Here is a 20,851-nt window from a genome sequence, read left to right as displayed (position 1 = left end):
TGTCAAGCATCATGCCTCCGAGCGGGTATATCATCAGTTTGGCCTGCCGCAGCCTATACCGAGTCTGCCTGCATGGCTTGCTTTACATTATGAGAGGGATGATTGGTCCAGGGCGGAGGACACATTTATGGCATGGCTTGACGATCAGTTGGGTACTTGGGACATGCGGGGGTCTTGACCCCACCTCCGCGGCACTTTCCTATTCAACGTTATATGGCATGGTACCGCACTGCTTCCTGACTTTTTATCGGGAACCCAGTTCATCAGGCACACGGTCGGTACGTCCCATACGCCGGGAGACACGAGGCCCTGGTATGTTTTCTATTATTATTAATTATATACCTGTAATTTAGTGACAAATACGTAGTTTATATTTTTTACTTTATACAGGCGATTGGATTGCATACTGTCTATCATATGGGCCAGCAGATGCAGAGTCATGTCTATGATCCTGTGGCCATGCAGGAGTATAGTCGTCGATTCATGGATGTGGTTGCCCAGACACTGCAGTGAGCTCGATCGGATCAGCTTTTGGCACACGAGGCTGATTATATGGACCCAGCGCAGTACCAGCGAGGTCGTGGTATCCCATGAGCTGGACGTGCCCGATGAGCTGGTGGTGACGGATGACGTGGTCGTGGGCGGAGAGGAGGTGGTTCCCAGCAAGGGGGCGTTGAGGCTCCTGCTGATGATGTTGATGCGATATGGCAGGTGGCATGCATGAGACGGACATGCCGGCTTACAGCCTTGGAATTTATTGCACTCCAGTGCCATCGCAGGTGACCTCATCGGGTCAATTATTGATCACGGGCTCAGATATTCAAGGAGTGGATTGGGGTAGATACTTCCCAGGCCCGTCTGCCACTGATGAGGATCTATCGACCCGAGATTTTTATAGTGGGCGCCGACTAAGTTATGGCTCCACATCACATGCGCAGGTACGAGTTTATTAGTATTGAATTTGAATTTGTTTTAACTGTAACTTATTTATTTTCTTTAACTTTATCAATTTCTTTTTTAAGGCTTCATGCGATGCTGCGATAGATGACTACATTCAGGATCTACATTCGACCTCGTTCGAATTAATTAAAAGTCATCATTTGACCTCGCTCGAATTGACTTACATTTGACCTTATTCGAATTATTGTGAATTGTTATGTAGTTTTCTATACTATGTTTCATATTATTATGTAGCCTTCTACTGGACCTGACAGCACCACCGACAAATGTCATCCTGCGCCGCATCCAGCTATAAGGAGACGACTTGATGATGCTAATCTTGATAGCGCACCCGGGTGGGAGGGGACGTGCCTCAGGCCAGCGAATGCATTGAGACACACCGGATGCGGGACACATTGATTCTGCCTTCCTTTTTTTATTTGGTGTAAATAATAATTTTGTATACATTAATAACAATATTTAATCGAATATGCCCATTACTTTTTTTAGTTTCTCATTCGTTTGATAGTTTCATATAACAATATAAGCACTTAAACTTAACTTTCACTTCAATTAAAATAAAATTTAGTACAACAAACAAGGAAAACATTACTACAGCACAAACACAAACATAGCAGACCAACATAATAAAAATACATGAAATATGAAAAATACACTAAACACATACATGCCAATGTTTAGCCCCGGTTGCCATTTATTCTTCGCTCCAACCACTTAAATCATTTTTTCAGTTGTTCTTTTTCTTCTTCTACCTCTTTCAGTTTCGGTTTCACCTCCGCAAGTTCCCATTTATATTTTTTTTACGTTCCTTTTGTGCTTCCCAATTCCATTGTGTTTTCCATTTTTCTTCTCCCACCTCCTTCAGTTTCTCCCTCAAGTCTGCATTAATTCTATTACTTTCTTTTTCATGTTCTCGTTGTCTTAAACACACATTATGAAGATATTGCAGTTGTTCTCTGTAGCATTCCTGATAACATGGTTCATCAACCCATTCCTCAAAATCACAAATAGGTTCGCCGGGAACCTTGTAAAACTGGTTCATACAATGCTAGTAGCGGCGTCCAACTTCACCACCGTCCCAACAATTTTGCATCAAGCATGCTTTTTCACACTTGCACTTTGGTGGACGAAGAGGTTGAGTCATTTGTGAAATATTTGCTTTTAGTAAAAAAAACATTACTTTTAATGAAATATTTGCTTTTAGTAAATTTTGAGTACACAAAATAACTACAATGAGCCCGTTATTTATAGGCGAGACAACACCCACATAATGTAGTGTTTAACCGCGCTAAATACATGACGTACTATATAATGGCGCTATATTTTGCGTGTTAAATATCATGATGTTGACAAGACTATGTCAGCTGGTCAGCTTTTTCAGTTCGACAAGACAACACACATAACGTAGTGTTCAACCACGCTAATACATAACGTACTATCTAATGGCGCTATATTTTGCGTGTTAAATATCATGATGTTGACAAGACAACTTTAGGTCAGCTGGTCAGCTTTTTCAGTTCGACAAGGCAACACACACAAAACTGTATATTTAACCGCGCTAAATATATAGATAATTTTATTAAATTATTATTTAAATAGGTAAAATGGGAAAGTACAAATCATAATTAACAAGCATAATTTTATTTCATAAATCTTGCAACATAGACATAACAACTAATTATTACAACACCAACTCATGGGTAGTTAGGTACACTAGAAGAACACCCACCACGAGCTTGATTAGTTTTTCCACCCAAACCAGCTGAAGGACATTTACGATGGTCGTGTCCTGTTTGCGAGCATATACCACATTTGCGTGCATAAACGGGTATCACTAACATCCATTTGGTTTTGTATACGCGTTCTCTTCTGCACCTGTATTTTACGCAGATAAGACTTGTTACACACCATTTTAAATGGTTCCGGAGGCCAATAATGCTCAGCACCCACTGACTGCAACTGACCACTATATGTGTTTAGGTACTTGGAAATACTATATTGTTGATCAACATAGTTGGTCTCCGCATAACTAACACGTTGAAAACACTTGATGGCATGTGAGCAAGGCATGTGGTAGATGGACCATTTCCCACAAGAGCATAACCTTGCTGATTCATTTATAGTATGTACATTATTACCCCGATTATTATGGATAGCGGTGCGAACTTCAAAAATATCTCTTTCATTATCATACTGCAAAAATGAATGTCAATGTGTTCGCCGTCTGTATTTCTCAAATCTTTGCATCGGCACTGGCATAAATTCAACACTCCTTTCCATCAATGACGTTGCAGTTGCAGACCTTTCAACAAACTTCCCCGCCATCTGCTTGAACGACATTCGCACCATGGCCGTGACAGGAAATCCTCTTGCCGACTTTAATAACTCGTTGAAGGACTCTGACACGTTTGTAGTAAGAATTCCCCATCGTCTGCCACCATCCGCATGCAAAGTCCACTTTTCCGGGTGATGTCGCATTAACCAACAATAGGCTGCCTTGTCTTCTTGCCTGATAGAATCCATATACCTCCGAAATTTATGCTGATGGTGGTCTGTTGCTGCCATCCACATCAAATCATGTAGATCCTTGTTGGGATGTGCCTTCTAGAAATTGGCCTTAAAGTGTCTCACACAGTAACGGTGGTATGCATAAGGTTCTTGCCATACAGGTAAGTTCTCCACAAAACTTAATATATCACTGTGCCGATCAGATATTAGACAAATACCTGAACGTTGTTTGACAACGTGCTCTTTCAGGTGGTTCAAAAACAGCGTCCACGTCTCTGTGTTTTCATTGGCACAAATAGCAAAAGCTAGAGGAAATATCTGTCCATTAGCATCCACTACCACGGCTATCAATAGCTTGATATCGTACTTTCTATAGACATGAGTTTCGTCTATGGATATTACGGGCCGGCAATGTGAAAAACCATCAATTGCTGGCTTAAACTCCCAGAACACGTAATTGAATATGTATTCTGGTGTTCCCGAACTCCGCTCAAGCTTCCATTCAACAATTGTCCCGGGGTTAAAGTACTGCACTGCGGCCATGTACTTTGGCAGAGATGCAAATGACTTATCCCAATTATCGTAGACAATTTCAAACGCTCGTTTGCGCCCGAGAAATGCCTTTCTTTTAGTAATGGTATTCCTGGTGGACTAATGTAATGCACTCTTTGATTTTATACCTTATGGATGCTTCGAGGTGCGGAATAAGTACAAGAGAAATCAAGTTAATATCCAAGTTGAAGTGATTTCCGTTGAATGTGTCCATTTCGCATGTGTGGGTAGGAATGTATTTACCCACTTTCCACATACCTGTCTTCTTCTTGGTCGCACGCAACATCCAATTACATGGCCAAAACTACCTGCGGCAAACAACCTTGTATACTATCGGACTTGACTCCCATACCTGAATCTCACGACACTCTTTTACGTTGTGCATTTTACAAGCCCTGCTTACGCGCGCTTTATCAAGAAAAAGCATCCCCTTTGCAAGCACCATTGGTCTGGACTCATCTCACATTGCTGTCCAGATTTCATCAAAATCCCTTGTGAGAGCTTCCACATCCGGCACGGTTGGCAAGTTATCAATGTAAGGAATCTCCCTTGAATGAAACGACACTTCGGACTTGTACACTTTTCGTCTAGGGGGATCTCTCTTCAAATCAGGTCCTTCCTCCTCATCCTGCGCATCACCATCCTCACGAGGAAAGGATGTCTCGTCTCCGGATTCATCGGCATTGTTATCATAATCACTGTTCTGTTCCTCACTCTGTTCTTCTGCCAAATCCCGATGTAATATGTATTTTCAGCTGTGAGTACGGGTGGTTCAACTTGCTCATTTTCACTGCACAACCAACAAAAATATAAGCTACTGAATTAATAAATGCTTTCCATATGGTTATATCACTTCACTTACAAGTCGTAATGTGATGAAATTCCATGATGAACGTTTTCAATTAGGTGATGACTACCGGATAGGCCACTTGTAAAATTCATATCCGGCCGGTACCCCCTATTAAATATATGAGCGTTAATACAAATTCAATACACCAAAAATATACATAATTAACACAAATGAAAACTGAAGTTTACCATTTGTCTTGTGAATTATGGAAAGCAGGGTATAAATTATTTTTTCGTTGCTCATTCGCCGGCGGTGATAAGTTTAAATCAAGGAAAACTCTTTCATCCGGAACCTGTCCGGCAAAAACTGCTCCAGAATAACCACCCGATGACTGGGGGTTATCTCTACTACGCACAACCTCATTTTTTGGAACGTCTTCGACCTTTACTTACATCTCCAACATTGTGATTATAAGAAATTTCAGGCATTCATCCAGAGTCCTCAGAAAATCACTCAAAGTTTCATCATCGTCGATGTTAAACTCCGAGTAAAAAGCAACCCCTTGCGGAGTGACGGAATACGGATATCTTCCGGTTACTTTAAGTATCACTGAACGTTTCCTCACACTCATTTTTTTACATAACAACGATATCAATTTATCGTACTCCATTGTAAGTGATAATTTAACATGACACTGAGCAGGTAAACTGTAGCCTACAGAGTTATTCTCCATCACAACCTCACTCCTCCCCCCCTCAATATAATGAAACTCTTATTCTACGCTCTTCAAACATAATGAAAAAATGCTGGAGAATTTAACAACAATAAACGTTTCAACAAGAGTATGGAAATGGCTAGCCAGGAAATTTCTACGCTATACACCTTTTGAATGAATTTCTATACAATCTTAACCTCTTTATATAGAAAATGGCTAGCCGGGAAATTTTCTTTTTTTATATATAGCACCCAAAAACTGGGCACTATACGCTTTTGAATTATTGAAGTTAGGAATTATTGGTGGGGCCAGGAAAAAGGTGTATAATGCCCAAATACTGGACGCTATACATAAAGTTTTATGTATAGCGTCCAGTATTTGGGCGCTATACTTGTTACTGTCATCTTTTTATATATAGCGCCCAAATACTGGGCGCGATACATTAACGGCACAGTTAACGTTAATATATAACGGCCAGTATTTGGGCGTTATATATAAAAATGTCATCTTTTTTTTTTACACCTATTAAGGTGCTACTTGTCCAAAAGAACCACATTTTGGTTCCGGACTCCTTAATATCTCTTATGTTATTGGGCCAAGCTTTCAACAACGGGAGAAATTCAAAACTAGCCAGATTTACAACTAGTCGTTCAAAAATAGCCCAGTTTTAAAAGTAATCGAAATTTAGCCATTTTTCATGTAAAGATAAATCTGAGCGAAAACACTGTTCAAAACCCGAAAAATATGCCAGTATATTATACTGGAGTTCCAACATAAGTATGCTTGAACTCCAGCATATTATACTGGAGTTCCAGGATAAATATGCTGGAACTCCAGTATAATATGATGGAGTTCCAGCATAAGTACACTAGAACTCCAGCATAATATATTGAAGTTTCAGCAAATATAATTGTCCAGTATAATATACTGGAGTTTGGAGCACCGGTGCTCCAGTCTCCAGTATATTATACTAGAGTCAGCAAAGTATATCAGTCCAGCATAATATGCTGGAGTTCATACACAGGTGCACCGAACTCCAGTATATTATGCTGGACCTATCTCTGTTGCAGCAAAATAATGGCTATTTTTCATTGACGTCGTAAACGCTAGCTATTTTTGAATGATCAGTCCGAAAACTGGCTATACCATGCTATTTTGGCTTCAACAACAATACATTTTGGGCCTACAATGATGTGTATATCTAAACAAGGAAGAGACATGAACCTGCTTAATATCTCTAATGTTATTGGTCCAAGCTTTCAACAACAATACATTTTGGGCCTACAATGATGTGTATATCTGGACAAGGAAGAGATATGAAGATAAGAGCAATTTAAAATAGGATTAGTTACCACCTATAGTAAAGGTTGATACCTTATTTATTTTAAATAAATATCTTTTAAAAAAATTATATTCCATAGCTACCTTTTAATTTTTTATAGCCAAATATCTATTTATGGTCACCTCCTACCCTTAAGCCATAAAATAAGCTTTGTACTATTTTTCTCTCTCATATCCCCTCAAATTTCTCCTATCCCCTGCCCCATATCTATTCTCCCTCTCTCTCTCTCTATTTCCCGATCTCATATCCTCTTTTATTCTTCTTGTACAATTTCAACAATTGGCAATGCCTCTATCGAAGCCTTTGTCGTCGGTGGTGAAGGCCCCTGCAGATTCTGAATGGTACTACTCGTGATTGATTTCCTACTACTTCTGGAATCCATGGAAACCTCGATCACATATGATCTCCGATGCATCAACATTTGGAATTAAAGACGGCGTTGGATCGTCGGCAACCGGAGGCAACAGTGACGGCAAGCGAGGACTGGATACTGATGCTGCTTCAACGAGACGACATTAGGGTTGCTCTTGAACAAAGACGACGAAGTTGAGGCTGAGCAACTTGAATTTTCTGTTAATATATTTCAATAAATTTCAATGTATCTCGCTGCATTTCATTGTATTCATTATCTTTTTTTCATTGTATCTCAATGTATGCCGTTGTATTCTATGTATTTCATTGTATGCAGTGTCTCGCTATATTTCATGAATGTATTCATATATTTTTTTTAATTAATATAATTTATGTATTCAGATGTATTATATAATTTCTCTGAAGATTGCTATGTTTATGGGGTGTTTTTCGGTTGAGAATCTTTTTTATAACTGGAAATATAAATTTTGTGTGTTATAATTGAGTTTGTTGAGTTATATTAGGAGTCTATTATGTTGATTGATTCACTTTCCGTTTAAAAACAATGTAATTCCCTATTTCACGTCGTGAATACAGTCGAATACAATAATCTGTCAAGCTATAATCCCATGGTTCACGCCATGAATACAGTCGAATACACTCGAATACAAAAATCTGTCTAGCTGTAATCCCCTATTTCACGCCTAGAAATGCTACTGTATTCATGAATACACTCTAAAAAATCTAAAAATATAGCTATAGGAAGTAATATAGTAAATCGTAGCTACAAGTAGCTAATAAACACTAAAATATAGTGGTTTCTGAAAGTTTCTCTTTAGAATATTCTAGAATCACATTTAGGATAATAAAGTTTATATTAATTTTGTCTCATTGTACAGTTGTCCTATGGTACAGAGTCTGTTAAGAGTTCTTTGTCTTTTTATTCTTTTGTATAAATATAGACATATACACAGTGTAATATAACAGAGACACAAATACAATATCAAAAGCTTTCTTAGACTTCTTCTTTGTTTTTCAATTCTTTATTACTTGCCAAAAATGCATCTTAATGAAGATTTTTCACAATATGACAGATCTTCACAATCTTAAATTTCTTCATAAATTTCACAATAAAAAGACATGAAAGGTTCATTATATTACATCATATAACTCCATTTTTTCCTTCAGTTTCACATCAAAAGAAAATGGCCAAACTGATTTTTCTCATCTTTTTATGTGTTACTACACTTGCAAAACTTGCCACAAGCCAAACCCCGTTAGTGTCAAACTTTTGTCATAGAGCAGTATTCGTAGAAAACTTTTGCTTAAAGTTTCTTGGATCCGATCCTCGTTCTAAAACAGCAAAAACTGATCATGATCTTGAGGGAATAACAATTGATTTGGGGTCCAAGACCGTAAGAGCAGTAACTAATAAAGCTATATCACTCTCCCAAAGTGCAAAAGATCCAAATGTAAAGGCTGCTATAAGTTCTTGTTTACAAGATTATAATCTGCTCAGTTTGGATATTTCAAGCATAAAAGCAGCTTTTCAATCTGGAGGAACTATAGGAGAACAAGGAGCAGATGCTAGGCTTGCTGTTTCTAAGTGTAACCAAGCTTTAGGTGTTAAGAAATTACCAAATCCTCTTTCAGGTGATAATGATAATTTGTTGTCAATTATTCAAGTAATCCTCGTTAACGGGGTGTAATCTTTTAAAGGATATGATTAAGACGTTTTGTTCTTTATTATATTTTCGGGGTGTCAATGATAACTTGTTCTTTATGTTATGATACGTAATTAATGTTTACTAGTAGTCGTACCCGCGCGATGCGCGGTCAATATTAAAAAAATATTAATTAAATTAAATTATATCAGGCTTGTTTGATCCTATTAGATCGTATTGCTTTAATAAAATTCAATTGTCATCCTGTTTGTCAATACGATATATCCAATAATGAAATCTCTATTAAATCAAACGTACTTATATAGTCAGTGAATAACTTTTTTGTTTTATTTTTCTTTATTATATTAAACAATATTTAGTATTCGCTTTCTTTTTGTAATATATGAGAAGATATATAATTTATTACTATTGAATTTTTTTTTAAATTTTATTATGTTGTTCTTAATAATATTATCTAAATTTTAGTGAATAAAATCTATGTTAAACTAACGGGACTTATACAGGCAGCGCATCGAATAACGTTTTTGTTATGTATTTTTCTTTATTATATCTTTCAATATTTAATACTATTACTTTGTTAATAGAAAGTTTCATTAGCATATTACGTTATTTAATATTTTTCTCTGAAGTTTTTTTATTATTTTATTTTTGTTTTTTTATTTTTAAATAATTTTAAAACTCCAACTTAAAACTACTCCCCAATTTGAATTGGTAATTTATTATTTTTTTATTTTATTTTTTATATTAAAATTCCAACTTGAACTACTCCCCAATTTGAATGGGTAGTTTTTTCTCTTTTTTTCGTTTTTTATAGCTTTTTTATTTTAAAATAATTTAAAAACTTCAACTTGAAACTACTCTCACCCAGTTTGAATGGGTAGTTACTTTTTTATATATTTATATTTTCATTTTCTAATTATAGTTAATTATAAGATATCTATTTTTATTTTAAAATTATTTTAAAACTCCAACTTGAAACTACTCCCCGATTTGAATGGGTAGTTTTTCTTCTCTTTTTTTTTGTTTTTTTATAGATTTTTTTTTCTTTTTTATTTTAAAATAATTTAAAAACTCCAACTTGAAACTACTCCCACCCAATTTAAATGGGTGGTTTTTTTTATATTTATATTTTCGTTTTTTATATAGTTAATTATAAGATATCTATATTTATTAATTCAAATAAAGTAATCAATTAATATATATATATATATATATATATATATATATATGAATATATTCATATATATGGTAGTTTTATATTTTTTATTTTTTATATATATTTAAATTCAAAAAGAATAACCAATAATTAATTATTAACTAAATAATAAATTTAGTAACTAATTATATCATGTGGCTTTTTTTTAAGCTGCCACTTGGCTTAACGAAAGGGCTTTTTCCTCTCCTTTTAGTAATATATAGATTCTGTTGTTCTTAATAATATTATCTAAATTTTAGTGAATAAAATCTTTGTTAAACTAACGGGACTTATACAGACAGCACATCGAATAACTTTTTTGCTATGTATTTTTTTTATTATATTTTCAAATATTTAATGCTACTACATTGTTAATAGAAAGTTTCATTAGCATATTAAGTTATTTAATATTTTTCTCTGAAGTTTTCTTTATTTCTTTATTTTTGTTTTTTGATTTTCAAATAATTTTAAAACTCCAACTTAAAACTACTCCCCAATTTGAATTGATAATTTATTATTTTTTAATTTTGTTTTTTATTTTTGAGATTACTCCCGATTTGGATGGGTAGTTTTTCTTCTCTTTTTTCGTTTTTTATAGCTTTTCTTTTTTTGCTTTTTAAAAAAAATAATTTAAAAGCTCCAACTTGAAAATACTCCCACCCAATTTAAATGGGTAGTTATTTTTTTATATATTTATATTTTTGTTTTTATATTATAGTCAATTATAAGATATCTATATTTATTAATTTAAATAAAGTAACCAATAACTAATTATTAATTAAAAATAACTACCAATTTGAATGGGTAGTTATTTTCTTATATATTTATATTTTTGTTTTTTTATTATAGTTAATTATAAGATATCTATTTTTATTTTAAAATTATTTTAAAACACCAACTTGAAACTACTCCATGATTTGAATGAATTGTTTTTCTTCTATTGTTTTTTGTTTTTTATAGTTTTTTTTTTGATTTTTTATTTTAAAATAATTTAAAAACTCCAACTTTAAACTAATCCCACCCAATTTGAATGAGTAGTTATTTTTACATATATTTATATTTTGATTTTTTTATTATAGTTAATTATAAGATATCTATATTTATTAATTCAATTAAAGTAACCAATATATATATGGTAGTTTTGTATTTTTTTAATTTTCGTTTTTATATATATTTAAATTCAAAAATAATAACCAATAACTAATTATTAATTAAAAATAACTACCAATTTGAATGGGTAATTATTTTCTTATATATTTATATTTTCGTTTTTTTATTATAGTTAATTATAAGATATCTTTTTTTATTTTAATTATTTTAAAACTCCAACTTGAAACTATTCCCCGATTTGAATGGATAGTTTTTCTTCTGTTTTTTTCCGTTTTTTATAGCTTTATTTTTTTTTTTGCTTTTTGATTTTAAAATAATTTGAAAATTCCAACTTGAAACTACTCCCACCCAATTTGAATGGGCAGTTATTTTTTTATATATTTGTTTTTTATTTTTTTTATTATAGTTAATTATTAATATAGATATAGATAAGAAATCTATATTTATTAATTAAATTAAAGTAACCAATTAATATATATATATAACCAATTATATATATATATGGTAGTTTTTTTAATATTTTTCATTTTTAGATATATATATATACATACATATATATGGTAGTTTTTTTAATATATTTAAATTAAAAGAATAACCAATAACTAATTTAATAACTAATTATGCCATGTGTCATTCTATTGTTCTGCCATTTGGCTTCATGAGGTGCTTTTGTCTTCTGCTTTTAATTATAGATAGAAGATATAAAATATAAATAATATAATATAAATATAATAATATATATATAGACATAGATATAGATTTTTTTATTTTTTTATTTCGATATTTATTATAAAATAAATTAAAAGTTCCAACTTTGTTGGAGCTTTGTCCTAAAAATCTACACTTATTGTTTTATGGTTATACCGCACTTGGCATCATATAATTATTTACTTCTCTTTATATATATAATACACACACACTACAATATTAGAAAGAAACTACTCCACAATTTGAATCAAGAGTTTTTTATTTCTTTATTTTTGTTTTTTATTTTAAAATAATTTTAAAACTCCAACCCAATTTGAATTGGTAATTTTTTATTTTTTTAATATCATTTTTATTTTAAAATTAATTTGAAACTCCAACTTGAAACTACTCCCACCCAATTTGAATGATAGTTATTTTTTTATATATTTATATTTTCGTTTTTTATTATAGTTAATTATATATATATATATATATATATATATATATATATAGTTGGTAGTTTTTTATTTTTTATTTTTTTGTTTTTTATAGATATTTAAATTTAAAAATAATAACTAATTAGTAACTAATTATGCCATGTGGCTTTTTTTAGGCTGCCACTTGGCTTAAGGAGATGGCTTTGTCCTCTCCTTTTAATAATAAATTAATTGGCTGATTTTTTAATTTTTAAGATTTTGTTGTTTATTGGCTGCACATTGGCAGCGCTATCCTTTCATGCTATTAAACCGGAGCAATATTGTCATTTGATCATTAAAATGTGATGCAATTTTAATTGGACAATTGACACTGATTTCGTGTTTGTACTCACTTTTGGTCGTTAATTTTGAAATGTTTCTCGTTGTATTTGCTTACAATTGATGGATCTAATGTTTTTTTAACATTGGATTTGTTGTTGTTGTTGATGGATCTAATATTTTAAAGTTGTTGTTTTCATTAATGGACAATAAGAGTCGTCAAATTAACAGAAAATTACTCTAGGGTCTGGCTAAGCAGGAAGAGGAGAAGTTTAGGGAGCGATTTGACATAAATCACAGATCCCAAAAGGAGAACTATTCAGTATATTGAATTCCAGTGCCTCTATTTATAGGCATTTTTTGGTGACAACCAAAGATTGTCATAAGCATGGACCTCTTTTAAGTGCGTTAGTAATTGCAGTAATTGAAAAATAGCCACAATCAAGAAGACGCTATGTCATAGAATCTATGGTATAAACACACCCACTGAATTTTAAAGTAAATCACATGAAAAGCTTTAATGAATTACTAATTTGACAGTGCATTGTTATGAGAGACTTGTTTCCTATAGGCACTACAAATGCACTTGAAAAAGAAACAGCCACATTCTACGAAATACTACTCTAGCTGCGCGTCGATATCCCAAAGCTTCTCAGATGTATATAATTGCACAAACTTAATACACCACAGAGGTAAGAATTTAACAAAGTCTACAGTCGATGATGGCAATATTCCAAAGCTGCTACTTCAATACAAATAGCCGTGAGACTATCACACACGTCTAAATAGCAGTCACTTTCAAGGAAAATAAGCAAAATATATGTAACCTGGAGCTATTAGTTTGATGAGTTTACTGCTAATACTGCAATTTAATCAGTTTCTATGCTATGCTGCAACAAACTGCAATATAAAGCAATAGGAAGCCAATCAAATTTATATCTGTATATAGGATACCCAAGTGATATTGTCTCTCAGCTGTCGAACTTGATCATGAGAATATTTTATTCATGTGTTCAGATAATTCAGTACAACTATTGAACTATCTTTCCTTTGGTCCTTCTCTTTCCATCCAAGATTACGGGTGGTTTCATTTCATGCTAGTCACAAGCACAGTGGGTAAGAGGTGTTTGGCTAAGCTTATAAGCTGGTCAAACTGGTTTATAAGCACTTTTTGGCTTATCTATGCGTTTGGTAAAATTTAAAGTGCTTATAAGTTAAGTGCTTATAAGCCAAAAATAAGCCAAAAGCCATAAGTTGGTCTCCCCCAACTTATCAAATTTCAGCTTATAAGCACTTTAAGTTTGACCAAAATATTTACTATTCTATCCCTGAAATACTTCTTTTTAAAACAAAACTCTTCATATACCCAGTTCTTCAGCTGCATATTATTAATTTCAGCTCTTTTATCCAAACACATAACTATTTATTTTTTAAATTAGTTTTAGCACTTAAAAGTGCTTTTCAACACCTAATGTTTATCAGCTACTCTAAATCAGCTAAGTCAAACGGGCTCTACTTTTCTCACCACATATTTCTAAAAGCCCCAAAAACTGTCATGTGGTGCAACTGATAAAACTTCCGCAAATAACAGTTCCTACTGGCCCTAGGGCCTAGATCCAGTCCTCTCTTGGCTTTATATAACCCAAGCCTTTTATAATGCTCAAGCTATCAATGCAGAGCTTTCTTAAGCCGAGAAGCAGGCATACCATATCCTGTTTGATATTTCTCTCAAGTAAGGATAAGAAATTGCATGAGTGAATAGAGAGGGACACTGTCTCTGCTATAGAATATGCACCAGCTACTTAAAGCTTCAGTATAACAGTCAAAACCAATACCTTGTAGTTCATATGATCTTAGCAGCTTAAATCTGAGCTTACACTATATAGATCAATCCAGTTTGCTATCAGGACAACATTTCATTATTTGCAGTTCGAACTGGATTCAAAAATACAGGATCGACCGTAATTTACTTTTTTCTAAAGAAAGGAAAATATACACCTTATCTGGCAAGCGTGTAAAATGCCAAACCACAAGTATTTGTTACTATTTCAAGACTGATTAGACCATGTTAATTTACAGACAGTAAGACAGAGAAAAATATAATGAATGAATCAATACATATGATGGGCAATCACAGTAAAGCAACCGGAAGTCCATTGAAGCTACAGCTCACTATAGTTGCGCCAGACAGCTCGGAATTCTTCACGAAATGTATTGAGACGAGCCTTCAGATTAGGAGTCCTGAAGCTTGCATGAACAAGAGTGGCTGAGAGAGAGAGAGAGAGAGAGAGAGAGAGAGAGAGAGAGTGTTTTATTAAATCCATACATAGAATTTGAACAAAATTTACAATTAGAACGACAGAACTTACCAAGGAGGCCTATACCAAGTGCCCATAAGACGGTTAAGAGGCCACAGGAAACAAACCAGAGGAAGAAACTCACTGCATAATTGCACAACAGCGATCAAACAGAATTTCATATTACAGCTACCAATGATTCAACAAGAAGGAAAAGGAAGAGAAAAGAAGATAATAAACATATAAGAGATCAAACACTTCCAGTACCTATAGAAAATACAAAGACAAACACCCAACGAGGCCTCCCACAAATGAATATTGCTCTTTTAGCGGATGGCCGCCCTCGAATAACAGGCCTGAACATTATCAAACATATGTAAGCAGCGACACAGACTCAGTGTGCTATAATAACCCAAATGTACATGTGTACTCACGTGAGTGGAGGCCTCATTTTTGCAGCTAAATGAGGTGAAAACTGCCTGACAGTTCTTGTCACCTTTTCACTAAAAGTACCTGCAAAACTGCGGGAACAACACTTAGCAACATTAAAAGATGCAAGAATAAAGTATGAATGCACTTATAAAACTTAGAATCTTTAAGCAGCAAATTTTGTTTCCCATGCATATCTGAATAAAAAATCTCTGTAGAAAAAAAAAAAAAAAAAAAAAAAAACTGATTTGAAATCGGTTATTGTTCTAACTATTGACGCATCACCAGAAAAACTGAAACATCAAACTAGCATGAAAGCTTTTCCTTCTTGTTCAGCCTAATATGAAGCATAAGAAATACTATTGACTAGGAAAACATAGAAAAACTTTCACAAAAGCAGAAATGACTTGGGACGTTTTCTCTCCATACAGAGTGCAGAATACGCTAATGGGTAACAAATGAAAACGCATTTAGTTCACTACTACATCCCTGCATCAGGAGGATACTATTTTCTTGTAGACCAAAGACCAAAAGACTATGCCGTTCAAACTACTGCAGTTTTAAAAAAAAACAACTCTAAGAAATTAACTCAAGGCTAGAAAAGCTAATATTTAACCCTTTAGTAAATAGGAGAGAACTTGCAAAATGGTGTCTAGAGGGCAGAACTTCAGGTTTAGTTCAAGTCAAAAGATATAACCTGCACAAAAGCATAAAAGAAAACCAAGAAGGGGAGAAATGACAAAGGTGTTAACTCAAACTCAAGATGACCCGCTAGCCATGCGTTAACAAAAAATTGAAAATATTTCATTTGTACCAAGGTTATTACTTTATCTAAAAAAGGTCCAAATTTTCCCCACTTATTGACTTTCCTTAACTTTGCCCTCTATTAGAAGTTGGCAACAAAAATACCCTCACCATTATTCATATATATTTGCCTTTCTTTGCTAACGAAGCTTCAATTCGCCCATTTAATTCATGTTGGCTTTATTAAATTGCCACATTTGCACGTGAAAAAAACCACCCCCTCTACCCATTAACAACCCCCCTCCCGTCAGTCACCCTAACCATTTAAACCCCCTCTACCCTTCTTCCCCATCCTCGACTTGTCATTTAGAAAAGCCAAGACAAAAATGCAAAAAACAGACCAAAGAAATGTAAACTAAAAATCTGTTTTTTTTTTTTTCCTTCTTCACAGTATCGTTTCAATTTTATAGGATGTTCCCGAAGGTAGGAAGGGAAACTCTGATGGCAAACAAAAACCTCACCACTAATAAAAGAATCCATAGAATAGAAATACCTGTCATTTAGAAAAGCAATACTAAGCGCTGTCAAAAGGGCAGCAACAATTGCAAGTGGCCCCCTTAGAAACCCCAATGCTGCAATACGAAATACACATGAGTTGTACTTGTTAGTTCCAAATAAAAACTGTTATGCTGAAATCATATCTGAAATGAACAAACCCAACAATTTTCCCTTACCAAGAATAACCACAATCATAATAAAGTAATTCGTCCTGTAACTGCAAAAAAAAAAATTAAAAATAATTCAGAAAGACTTTTCATTATTAAATTTGCAGTTTTTTCAGCAAAGCATGGAAAACGTACTAGTAGAGATTACACTTGAGGCGACTGTTCCATTTGGTATAAGATCGAGGGAAAGTGAATCGAGAGAAGAATTCAGAGGGCGGACGTGGCGGAGATGACCACTCGACTTCGCGTAGAGCCTCAATTAGATCTTGTGTGCTCACGTTGCCCCAATCCATTGCTAAGAATTATTATGCGAAACCCTAGAATTCAGAGGAACACAAAGCTACGATAAGAGAAAGGAGAAAAGGTAGAGAAAACAAAGAAAGTGGAACGTGGAGGCTTCTGAAAATTCAAGTATGACCTCCGGAGAGTAGTAACTAGTAAAACGGTTCAAAATTTTGAGGATGATAACAAAGGGAGTATACTGGACAAATGATACGTCACTAGACAAATGATGAAGAATACCAAAACAAAACAAAAAGAAAAGGGAAAAAAAAATGTCTGAGCCCGGGTTCGAACCGGGGACCTCTAGTGTGTGAGACTAGCGTGATAACCAGCTACACCACCCAGACACATCTGACGTACGATCGATCCGATATTTATCTAAATGTTTATCTCTTGATGCAAATTTCAAAACTGCACTAAATCAAATTTTAGATGACCAATATTGTTCTTGAATTTAGCACGGTCTGATATGAGATTTTTTTTTTGTTTCTAATTTTACTAGTCTTCAGCCTATCTCATACTAATTCATGAAAATATTTTTCAATAAAGTAACGAAAAGTTATTGCAATCTCAAAAACCTTTAGGAGAAAATTAGAGAGCATAATTTTACAAAAAAACTAAGATAAAGACAATTTTTTTTATGAAAATACCTTGTAATTCTCAATATATAGCTAAAATCTCTTGTACAGTCACCAGTAAATTATATATTTTCATCATCTTTATTATTGAAGCTTCACTTTTTCAAAAGTGAACAAATAAAGATTAATAAGTTAAAGAGAAAAAAGATATAGCATACATAATGAGGTGAACTGAACATAAACGGATAACCCGTTAAACGAAATGCTCATTCGGAAAGGATAAATATGAAATTTATAGACGTTAAGTAACTATAATCAACCAAAGGAACAAATTTGCGAGTCTAAAGAGAACTTGATTTACTATTCACTGATGTTTATTAGAAATTAATTTATAAGAAAAATGATAAATATCTAATGATGTGCGGGACCTTCATTTTTTATTTTCTATCCAAGGGCAGCCTGATGCACTAAGTTCCCGTTATGCGCGGGTCCAGAGAAGAGTTGGACGACAAGGGTCTATTGTTTTCTATCCAGTATTCTATTAATTCAGATTTGCGCTGTGAAGTTTAACTTAAAATTAAGAATGGATGAGTATTTACCACTCTACCATAACTTTTGATAGTAATTATATATATACACACACACTAAAATCCTTCTTCAATTCGACTTCGAACCCCCGGTAACTGAATTCAACCATGCCACACAGGTCGATACAGATAATATGAAGCTGCTCAAGACCTTACGCCATTAAACAGAGCTTAAATTTTCAAAACGACCCGTCGAGTCGTTACATGCCATGAACTTAAAAGTTACAGCGTAGATTGCATTAGCAGTATATATATTCCTTAAATGTGTAGTAAAATAAAGTTACGAGGAATGGACGAGGTACAAGCTTTGTCTCTCACTACTATTATTTTATAAACGAATAGACATTTTATAGTATACTAGTATCTATGAACGTGCGTTGTACGTTAATAATGACATGTGATGGTTTAAATATTTATTTATATGAAAGAACAATAAATTTTAGTTAAAGAGATAAATTTTATATATAATAATACAACAATCATCTAAATGCCGAAAAATATTATTATACATAATACATGAATTTAAAATAAAAGGACATCATCAAAACTTACACAAATGATCAATTTTGTCATGTTAGTTAGATAATTATGTACTATTATAGTTTAAAAGTATTTAATGTGCTGGTATATTAACGAACAATTCTTTGTGGACAATACTTTTTTGTGTATGTTTTCTCTTAATGCTTTAGTTGCTCTACCTTAACCAAAATTCTTGTTGTCGATCTCGATATACCTCTTGAAAGTGTAACATACAGTTGCTCGTGCAAAAAAATATTGCGGTAAATATAGTCCAATATTTAGGATATTTATCCTTGTTCTTTATTTGTTATATTTTCAAAACATAAACATACTCAAAATTATTTTCACACAAATTTAAAAGGACATTCCTTAGTTTCGGAAGACGAAAGTTGAATTGAGGGCTAAGAATGTACTTAGAAGCACATTGACCAGTATCATAATTTTTGCATGTATGATGTTATTGTCAAAACTTTTTATATACCATTTGTGTGCTATTACATAAGTTATTCGGCATATCTAAGTTTTCTAGTAGCATGACGGACAATTTTTGTTTTCAAAATTAACTTATATAATGGAAGATCAACTTTAACCTAGTCTATTATATATACGGTGACGCTAATACGTAAGAAATATTAAACTTAACAACAAACATGTATGGTAGAAGGTCATATGGTATTAAAGTATTTAAGTATTCTTCTTGGTAATAATTATTGGTATCATTTCTGCTGAGTCAAATTTGAAAAAATATTTTATTTTTATTATAAAATTTTGCAATCAACCTTTTATTTAGTTCATCACATATTTATTTTTGCTAGTTAAGATATCTTTTTAATTCTATCATGTGATTTGCACAAATTACGTTTTAATCTTATGATAGAAATATTTCTCTTATTAAATGCACTACTATTACCATTGAGATTGATAACCAAGTGTTCAAGAAAAATCAAATCATCTTTTATTGGATACTCTTAGTCGTTTCCGATACGAAGCAAGAAGACACTGAATACTGGATCTGTTCTTACTTTGTATTTCTAGTCAGTTGAATCTTTTTCATTTGAAGCTAGAAGTGTAACTTTGGCATACTAGCTTTTACAATATTTTGTCGATTTTGGAACTACTGGTAGTACTTGACAGAAATCACCTCCCAAACCATTAATTTTTCCACCAAATGGTTCATTCTGGGCATTATTTCGATCGTTTGACACTTTGTCATAAGTGCTTCATCCCATATTATCAATTTTGCTTTCCTTATAAATATAGCATCATTGTTATGCTTTGATATATTTGTGATGCTTATTTAAGTTGTTTGAATAGGTATATCAAATCTAAAGTGGGTTGCCTCACAATAAAATTATATATGGTACATCACTTGCTATTATTGCTAACAATATCATGTCTCTTGTATGATATTTGCAAGTAATGTATGACATAGAAATATTATTTTGATTCTGTCGGAGGCATCTATAAAGAATAATCTCGTTATACCAGAGTCGACTCTTTATAATATAGTCTTGAAAAGCTTTTTATTGATTATGATTTAGCTTTGGTTGTACTTCCGCAGACGCTTGTATAGCATTTTGATTCGTAATAATAGACTAACCTTTTTACTTTGTATTTTAACGCTCTTTTTATGGAATAAATTTATGTATCCTAAGTTTTTTTTAACTTGAATAAAATTTTTACTCATATGATGAATTTAAAAAATAATCGAATTAGATTTACTTGCTAAAAATTAATTAAAAGATTTAATTATTGGATTTTAATATAAAAAATAATTTATTCTATGTTGATTCAGATCTTAATATTAGTTCATCTCTTGTTTTGAATATTTAATCTTAATTATAATTGTATATATTATATATTTTATTTTTAAAGAGTAAAATATTGATATGACATTTCACATATGTTTGTAAAAATTATTAGTGATATTGACTCTTATTAACTATTTTTTTCTCTTTCTCACACATTTATAGTTGTTGTTTAATAATTGAATATTTTTCAATATTACACGAAAAATTGATTAAAAATATTATTTGAGTA

General features: G+C 32.8%; 2 protein-coding genes and 1 non-coding gene across 4 annotated transcripts; 1 reads left to right on the top strand and 2 right to left on the bottom strand.

Moving 5' to 3' along the window:
* The first annotated feature begins 8,423 nt into the window (after positions 1-8,423).
* LOC104239753 (cell wall / vacuolar inhibitor of fructosidase 2-like) lies at positions 8,424-8,927 on the top strand. Its single transcript, XM_009794475.1, has one exon. The coding sequence runs from the start codon at positions 8,424-8,426 to the stop codon at positions 8,925-8,927; it is 504 nt and encodes a 167-aa protein (XP_009792777.1).
* A 5,645-nt stretch (positions 8,928-14,572) lies between these two features.
* On the bottom strand, positions 14,573-17,347 carry LOC104239751 (PRA1 family protein A1-like). 2 transcript variants are annotated; one of them, XM_009794473.2, is made up of 7 exons: positions 16,981-17,347; positions 16,855-16,895; positions 16,674-16,752; positions 15,382-15,468; positions 15,215-15,303; positions 15,020-15,091; positions 14,573-14,916 (listed from the first exon to the last, which is right to left on the bottom strand). In XM_009794473.2, the coding sequence occupies exons 1-7, from the start codon at positions 17,136-17,138 to the stop codon at positions 14,813-14,815; spliced, it is 630 nt and encodes a 209-aa protein (XP_009792775.1). In that variant the 5' UTR covers positions 17,139-17,347; the 3' UTR covers positions 14,573-14,812. The 2 variants fall into 2 exon arrangements, with proteins under 2 accessions (XP_009792775.1, XP_009792776.1); XM_009794474.2 differs by having other exon boundaries at positions 14,573-14,891; positions 16,981-17,325.
* Positions 17,348-17,400: 53 nt separating this feature from the next.
* On the bottom strand, positions 17,401-17,474 carry TRNAV-CAC (transfer RNA valine (anticodon CAC)). The gene has a single exon. It is a non-coding gene; the product is annotated as a tRNA-Val (tRNA).
* Between the last annotated feature and the right edge of the window lie 3,377 nt (positions 17,475-20,851).

This window comes from Nicotiana sylvestris, chromosome 12 (genome assembly GCF_000393655.2).
Source record: "Nicotiana sylvestris chromosome 12, ASM39365v2, whole genome shotgun sequence".
NCBI lineage: Eukaryota > Viridiplantae > Streptophyta > Magnoliopsida > Solanales > Solanaceae > Nicotiana > Nicotiana sylvestris.
Note: the sequence above shows the minus strand (reverse complement) of the source record. Positions and strands in the feature narration are given on the sequence as shown.

What these genes read in the sequence shown, in the direction of transcription:
- LOC104239753 (XM_009794475.1), top strand. Translation starts at nt 8,424, where the DNA reads ATGGCCAAACTGATTTTTCTCATCTTTTTATGTGTTACTACACTTGCA.
- LOC104239751 (XM_009794473.2), bottom strand. Translation starts at nt 17,138, where the DNA reads ATGGATTGGGGCAACGTGAGCACACAAGATCTAATTGAGGCTCTACGC. An exon ending in CTCAAGTGTAATCTCTACTA is followed by an intron (nt 16,896 to 16,980) that starts GTACGTTTTCCA and finishes TTTTTTTTGCAG; the next exon opens with TTACAGGACGAATTACTTTA. An exon ending in ACTTGGTATAGGCCTCCTTG is followed by an intron (nt 14,917 to 15,019) that starts GTAAGTTCTGTC and finishes TCTCTCTCTCAG; the next exon opens with CCACTCTTGTTCATGCAAGC.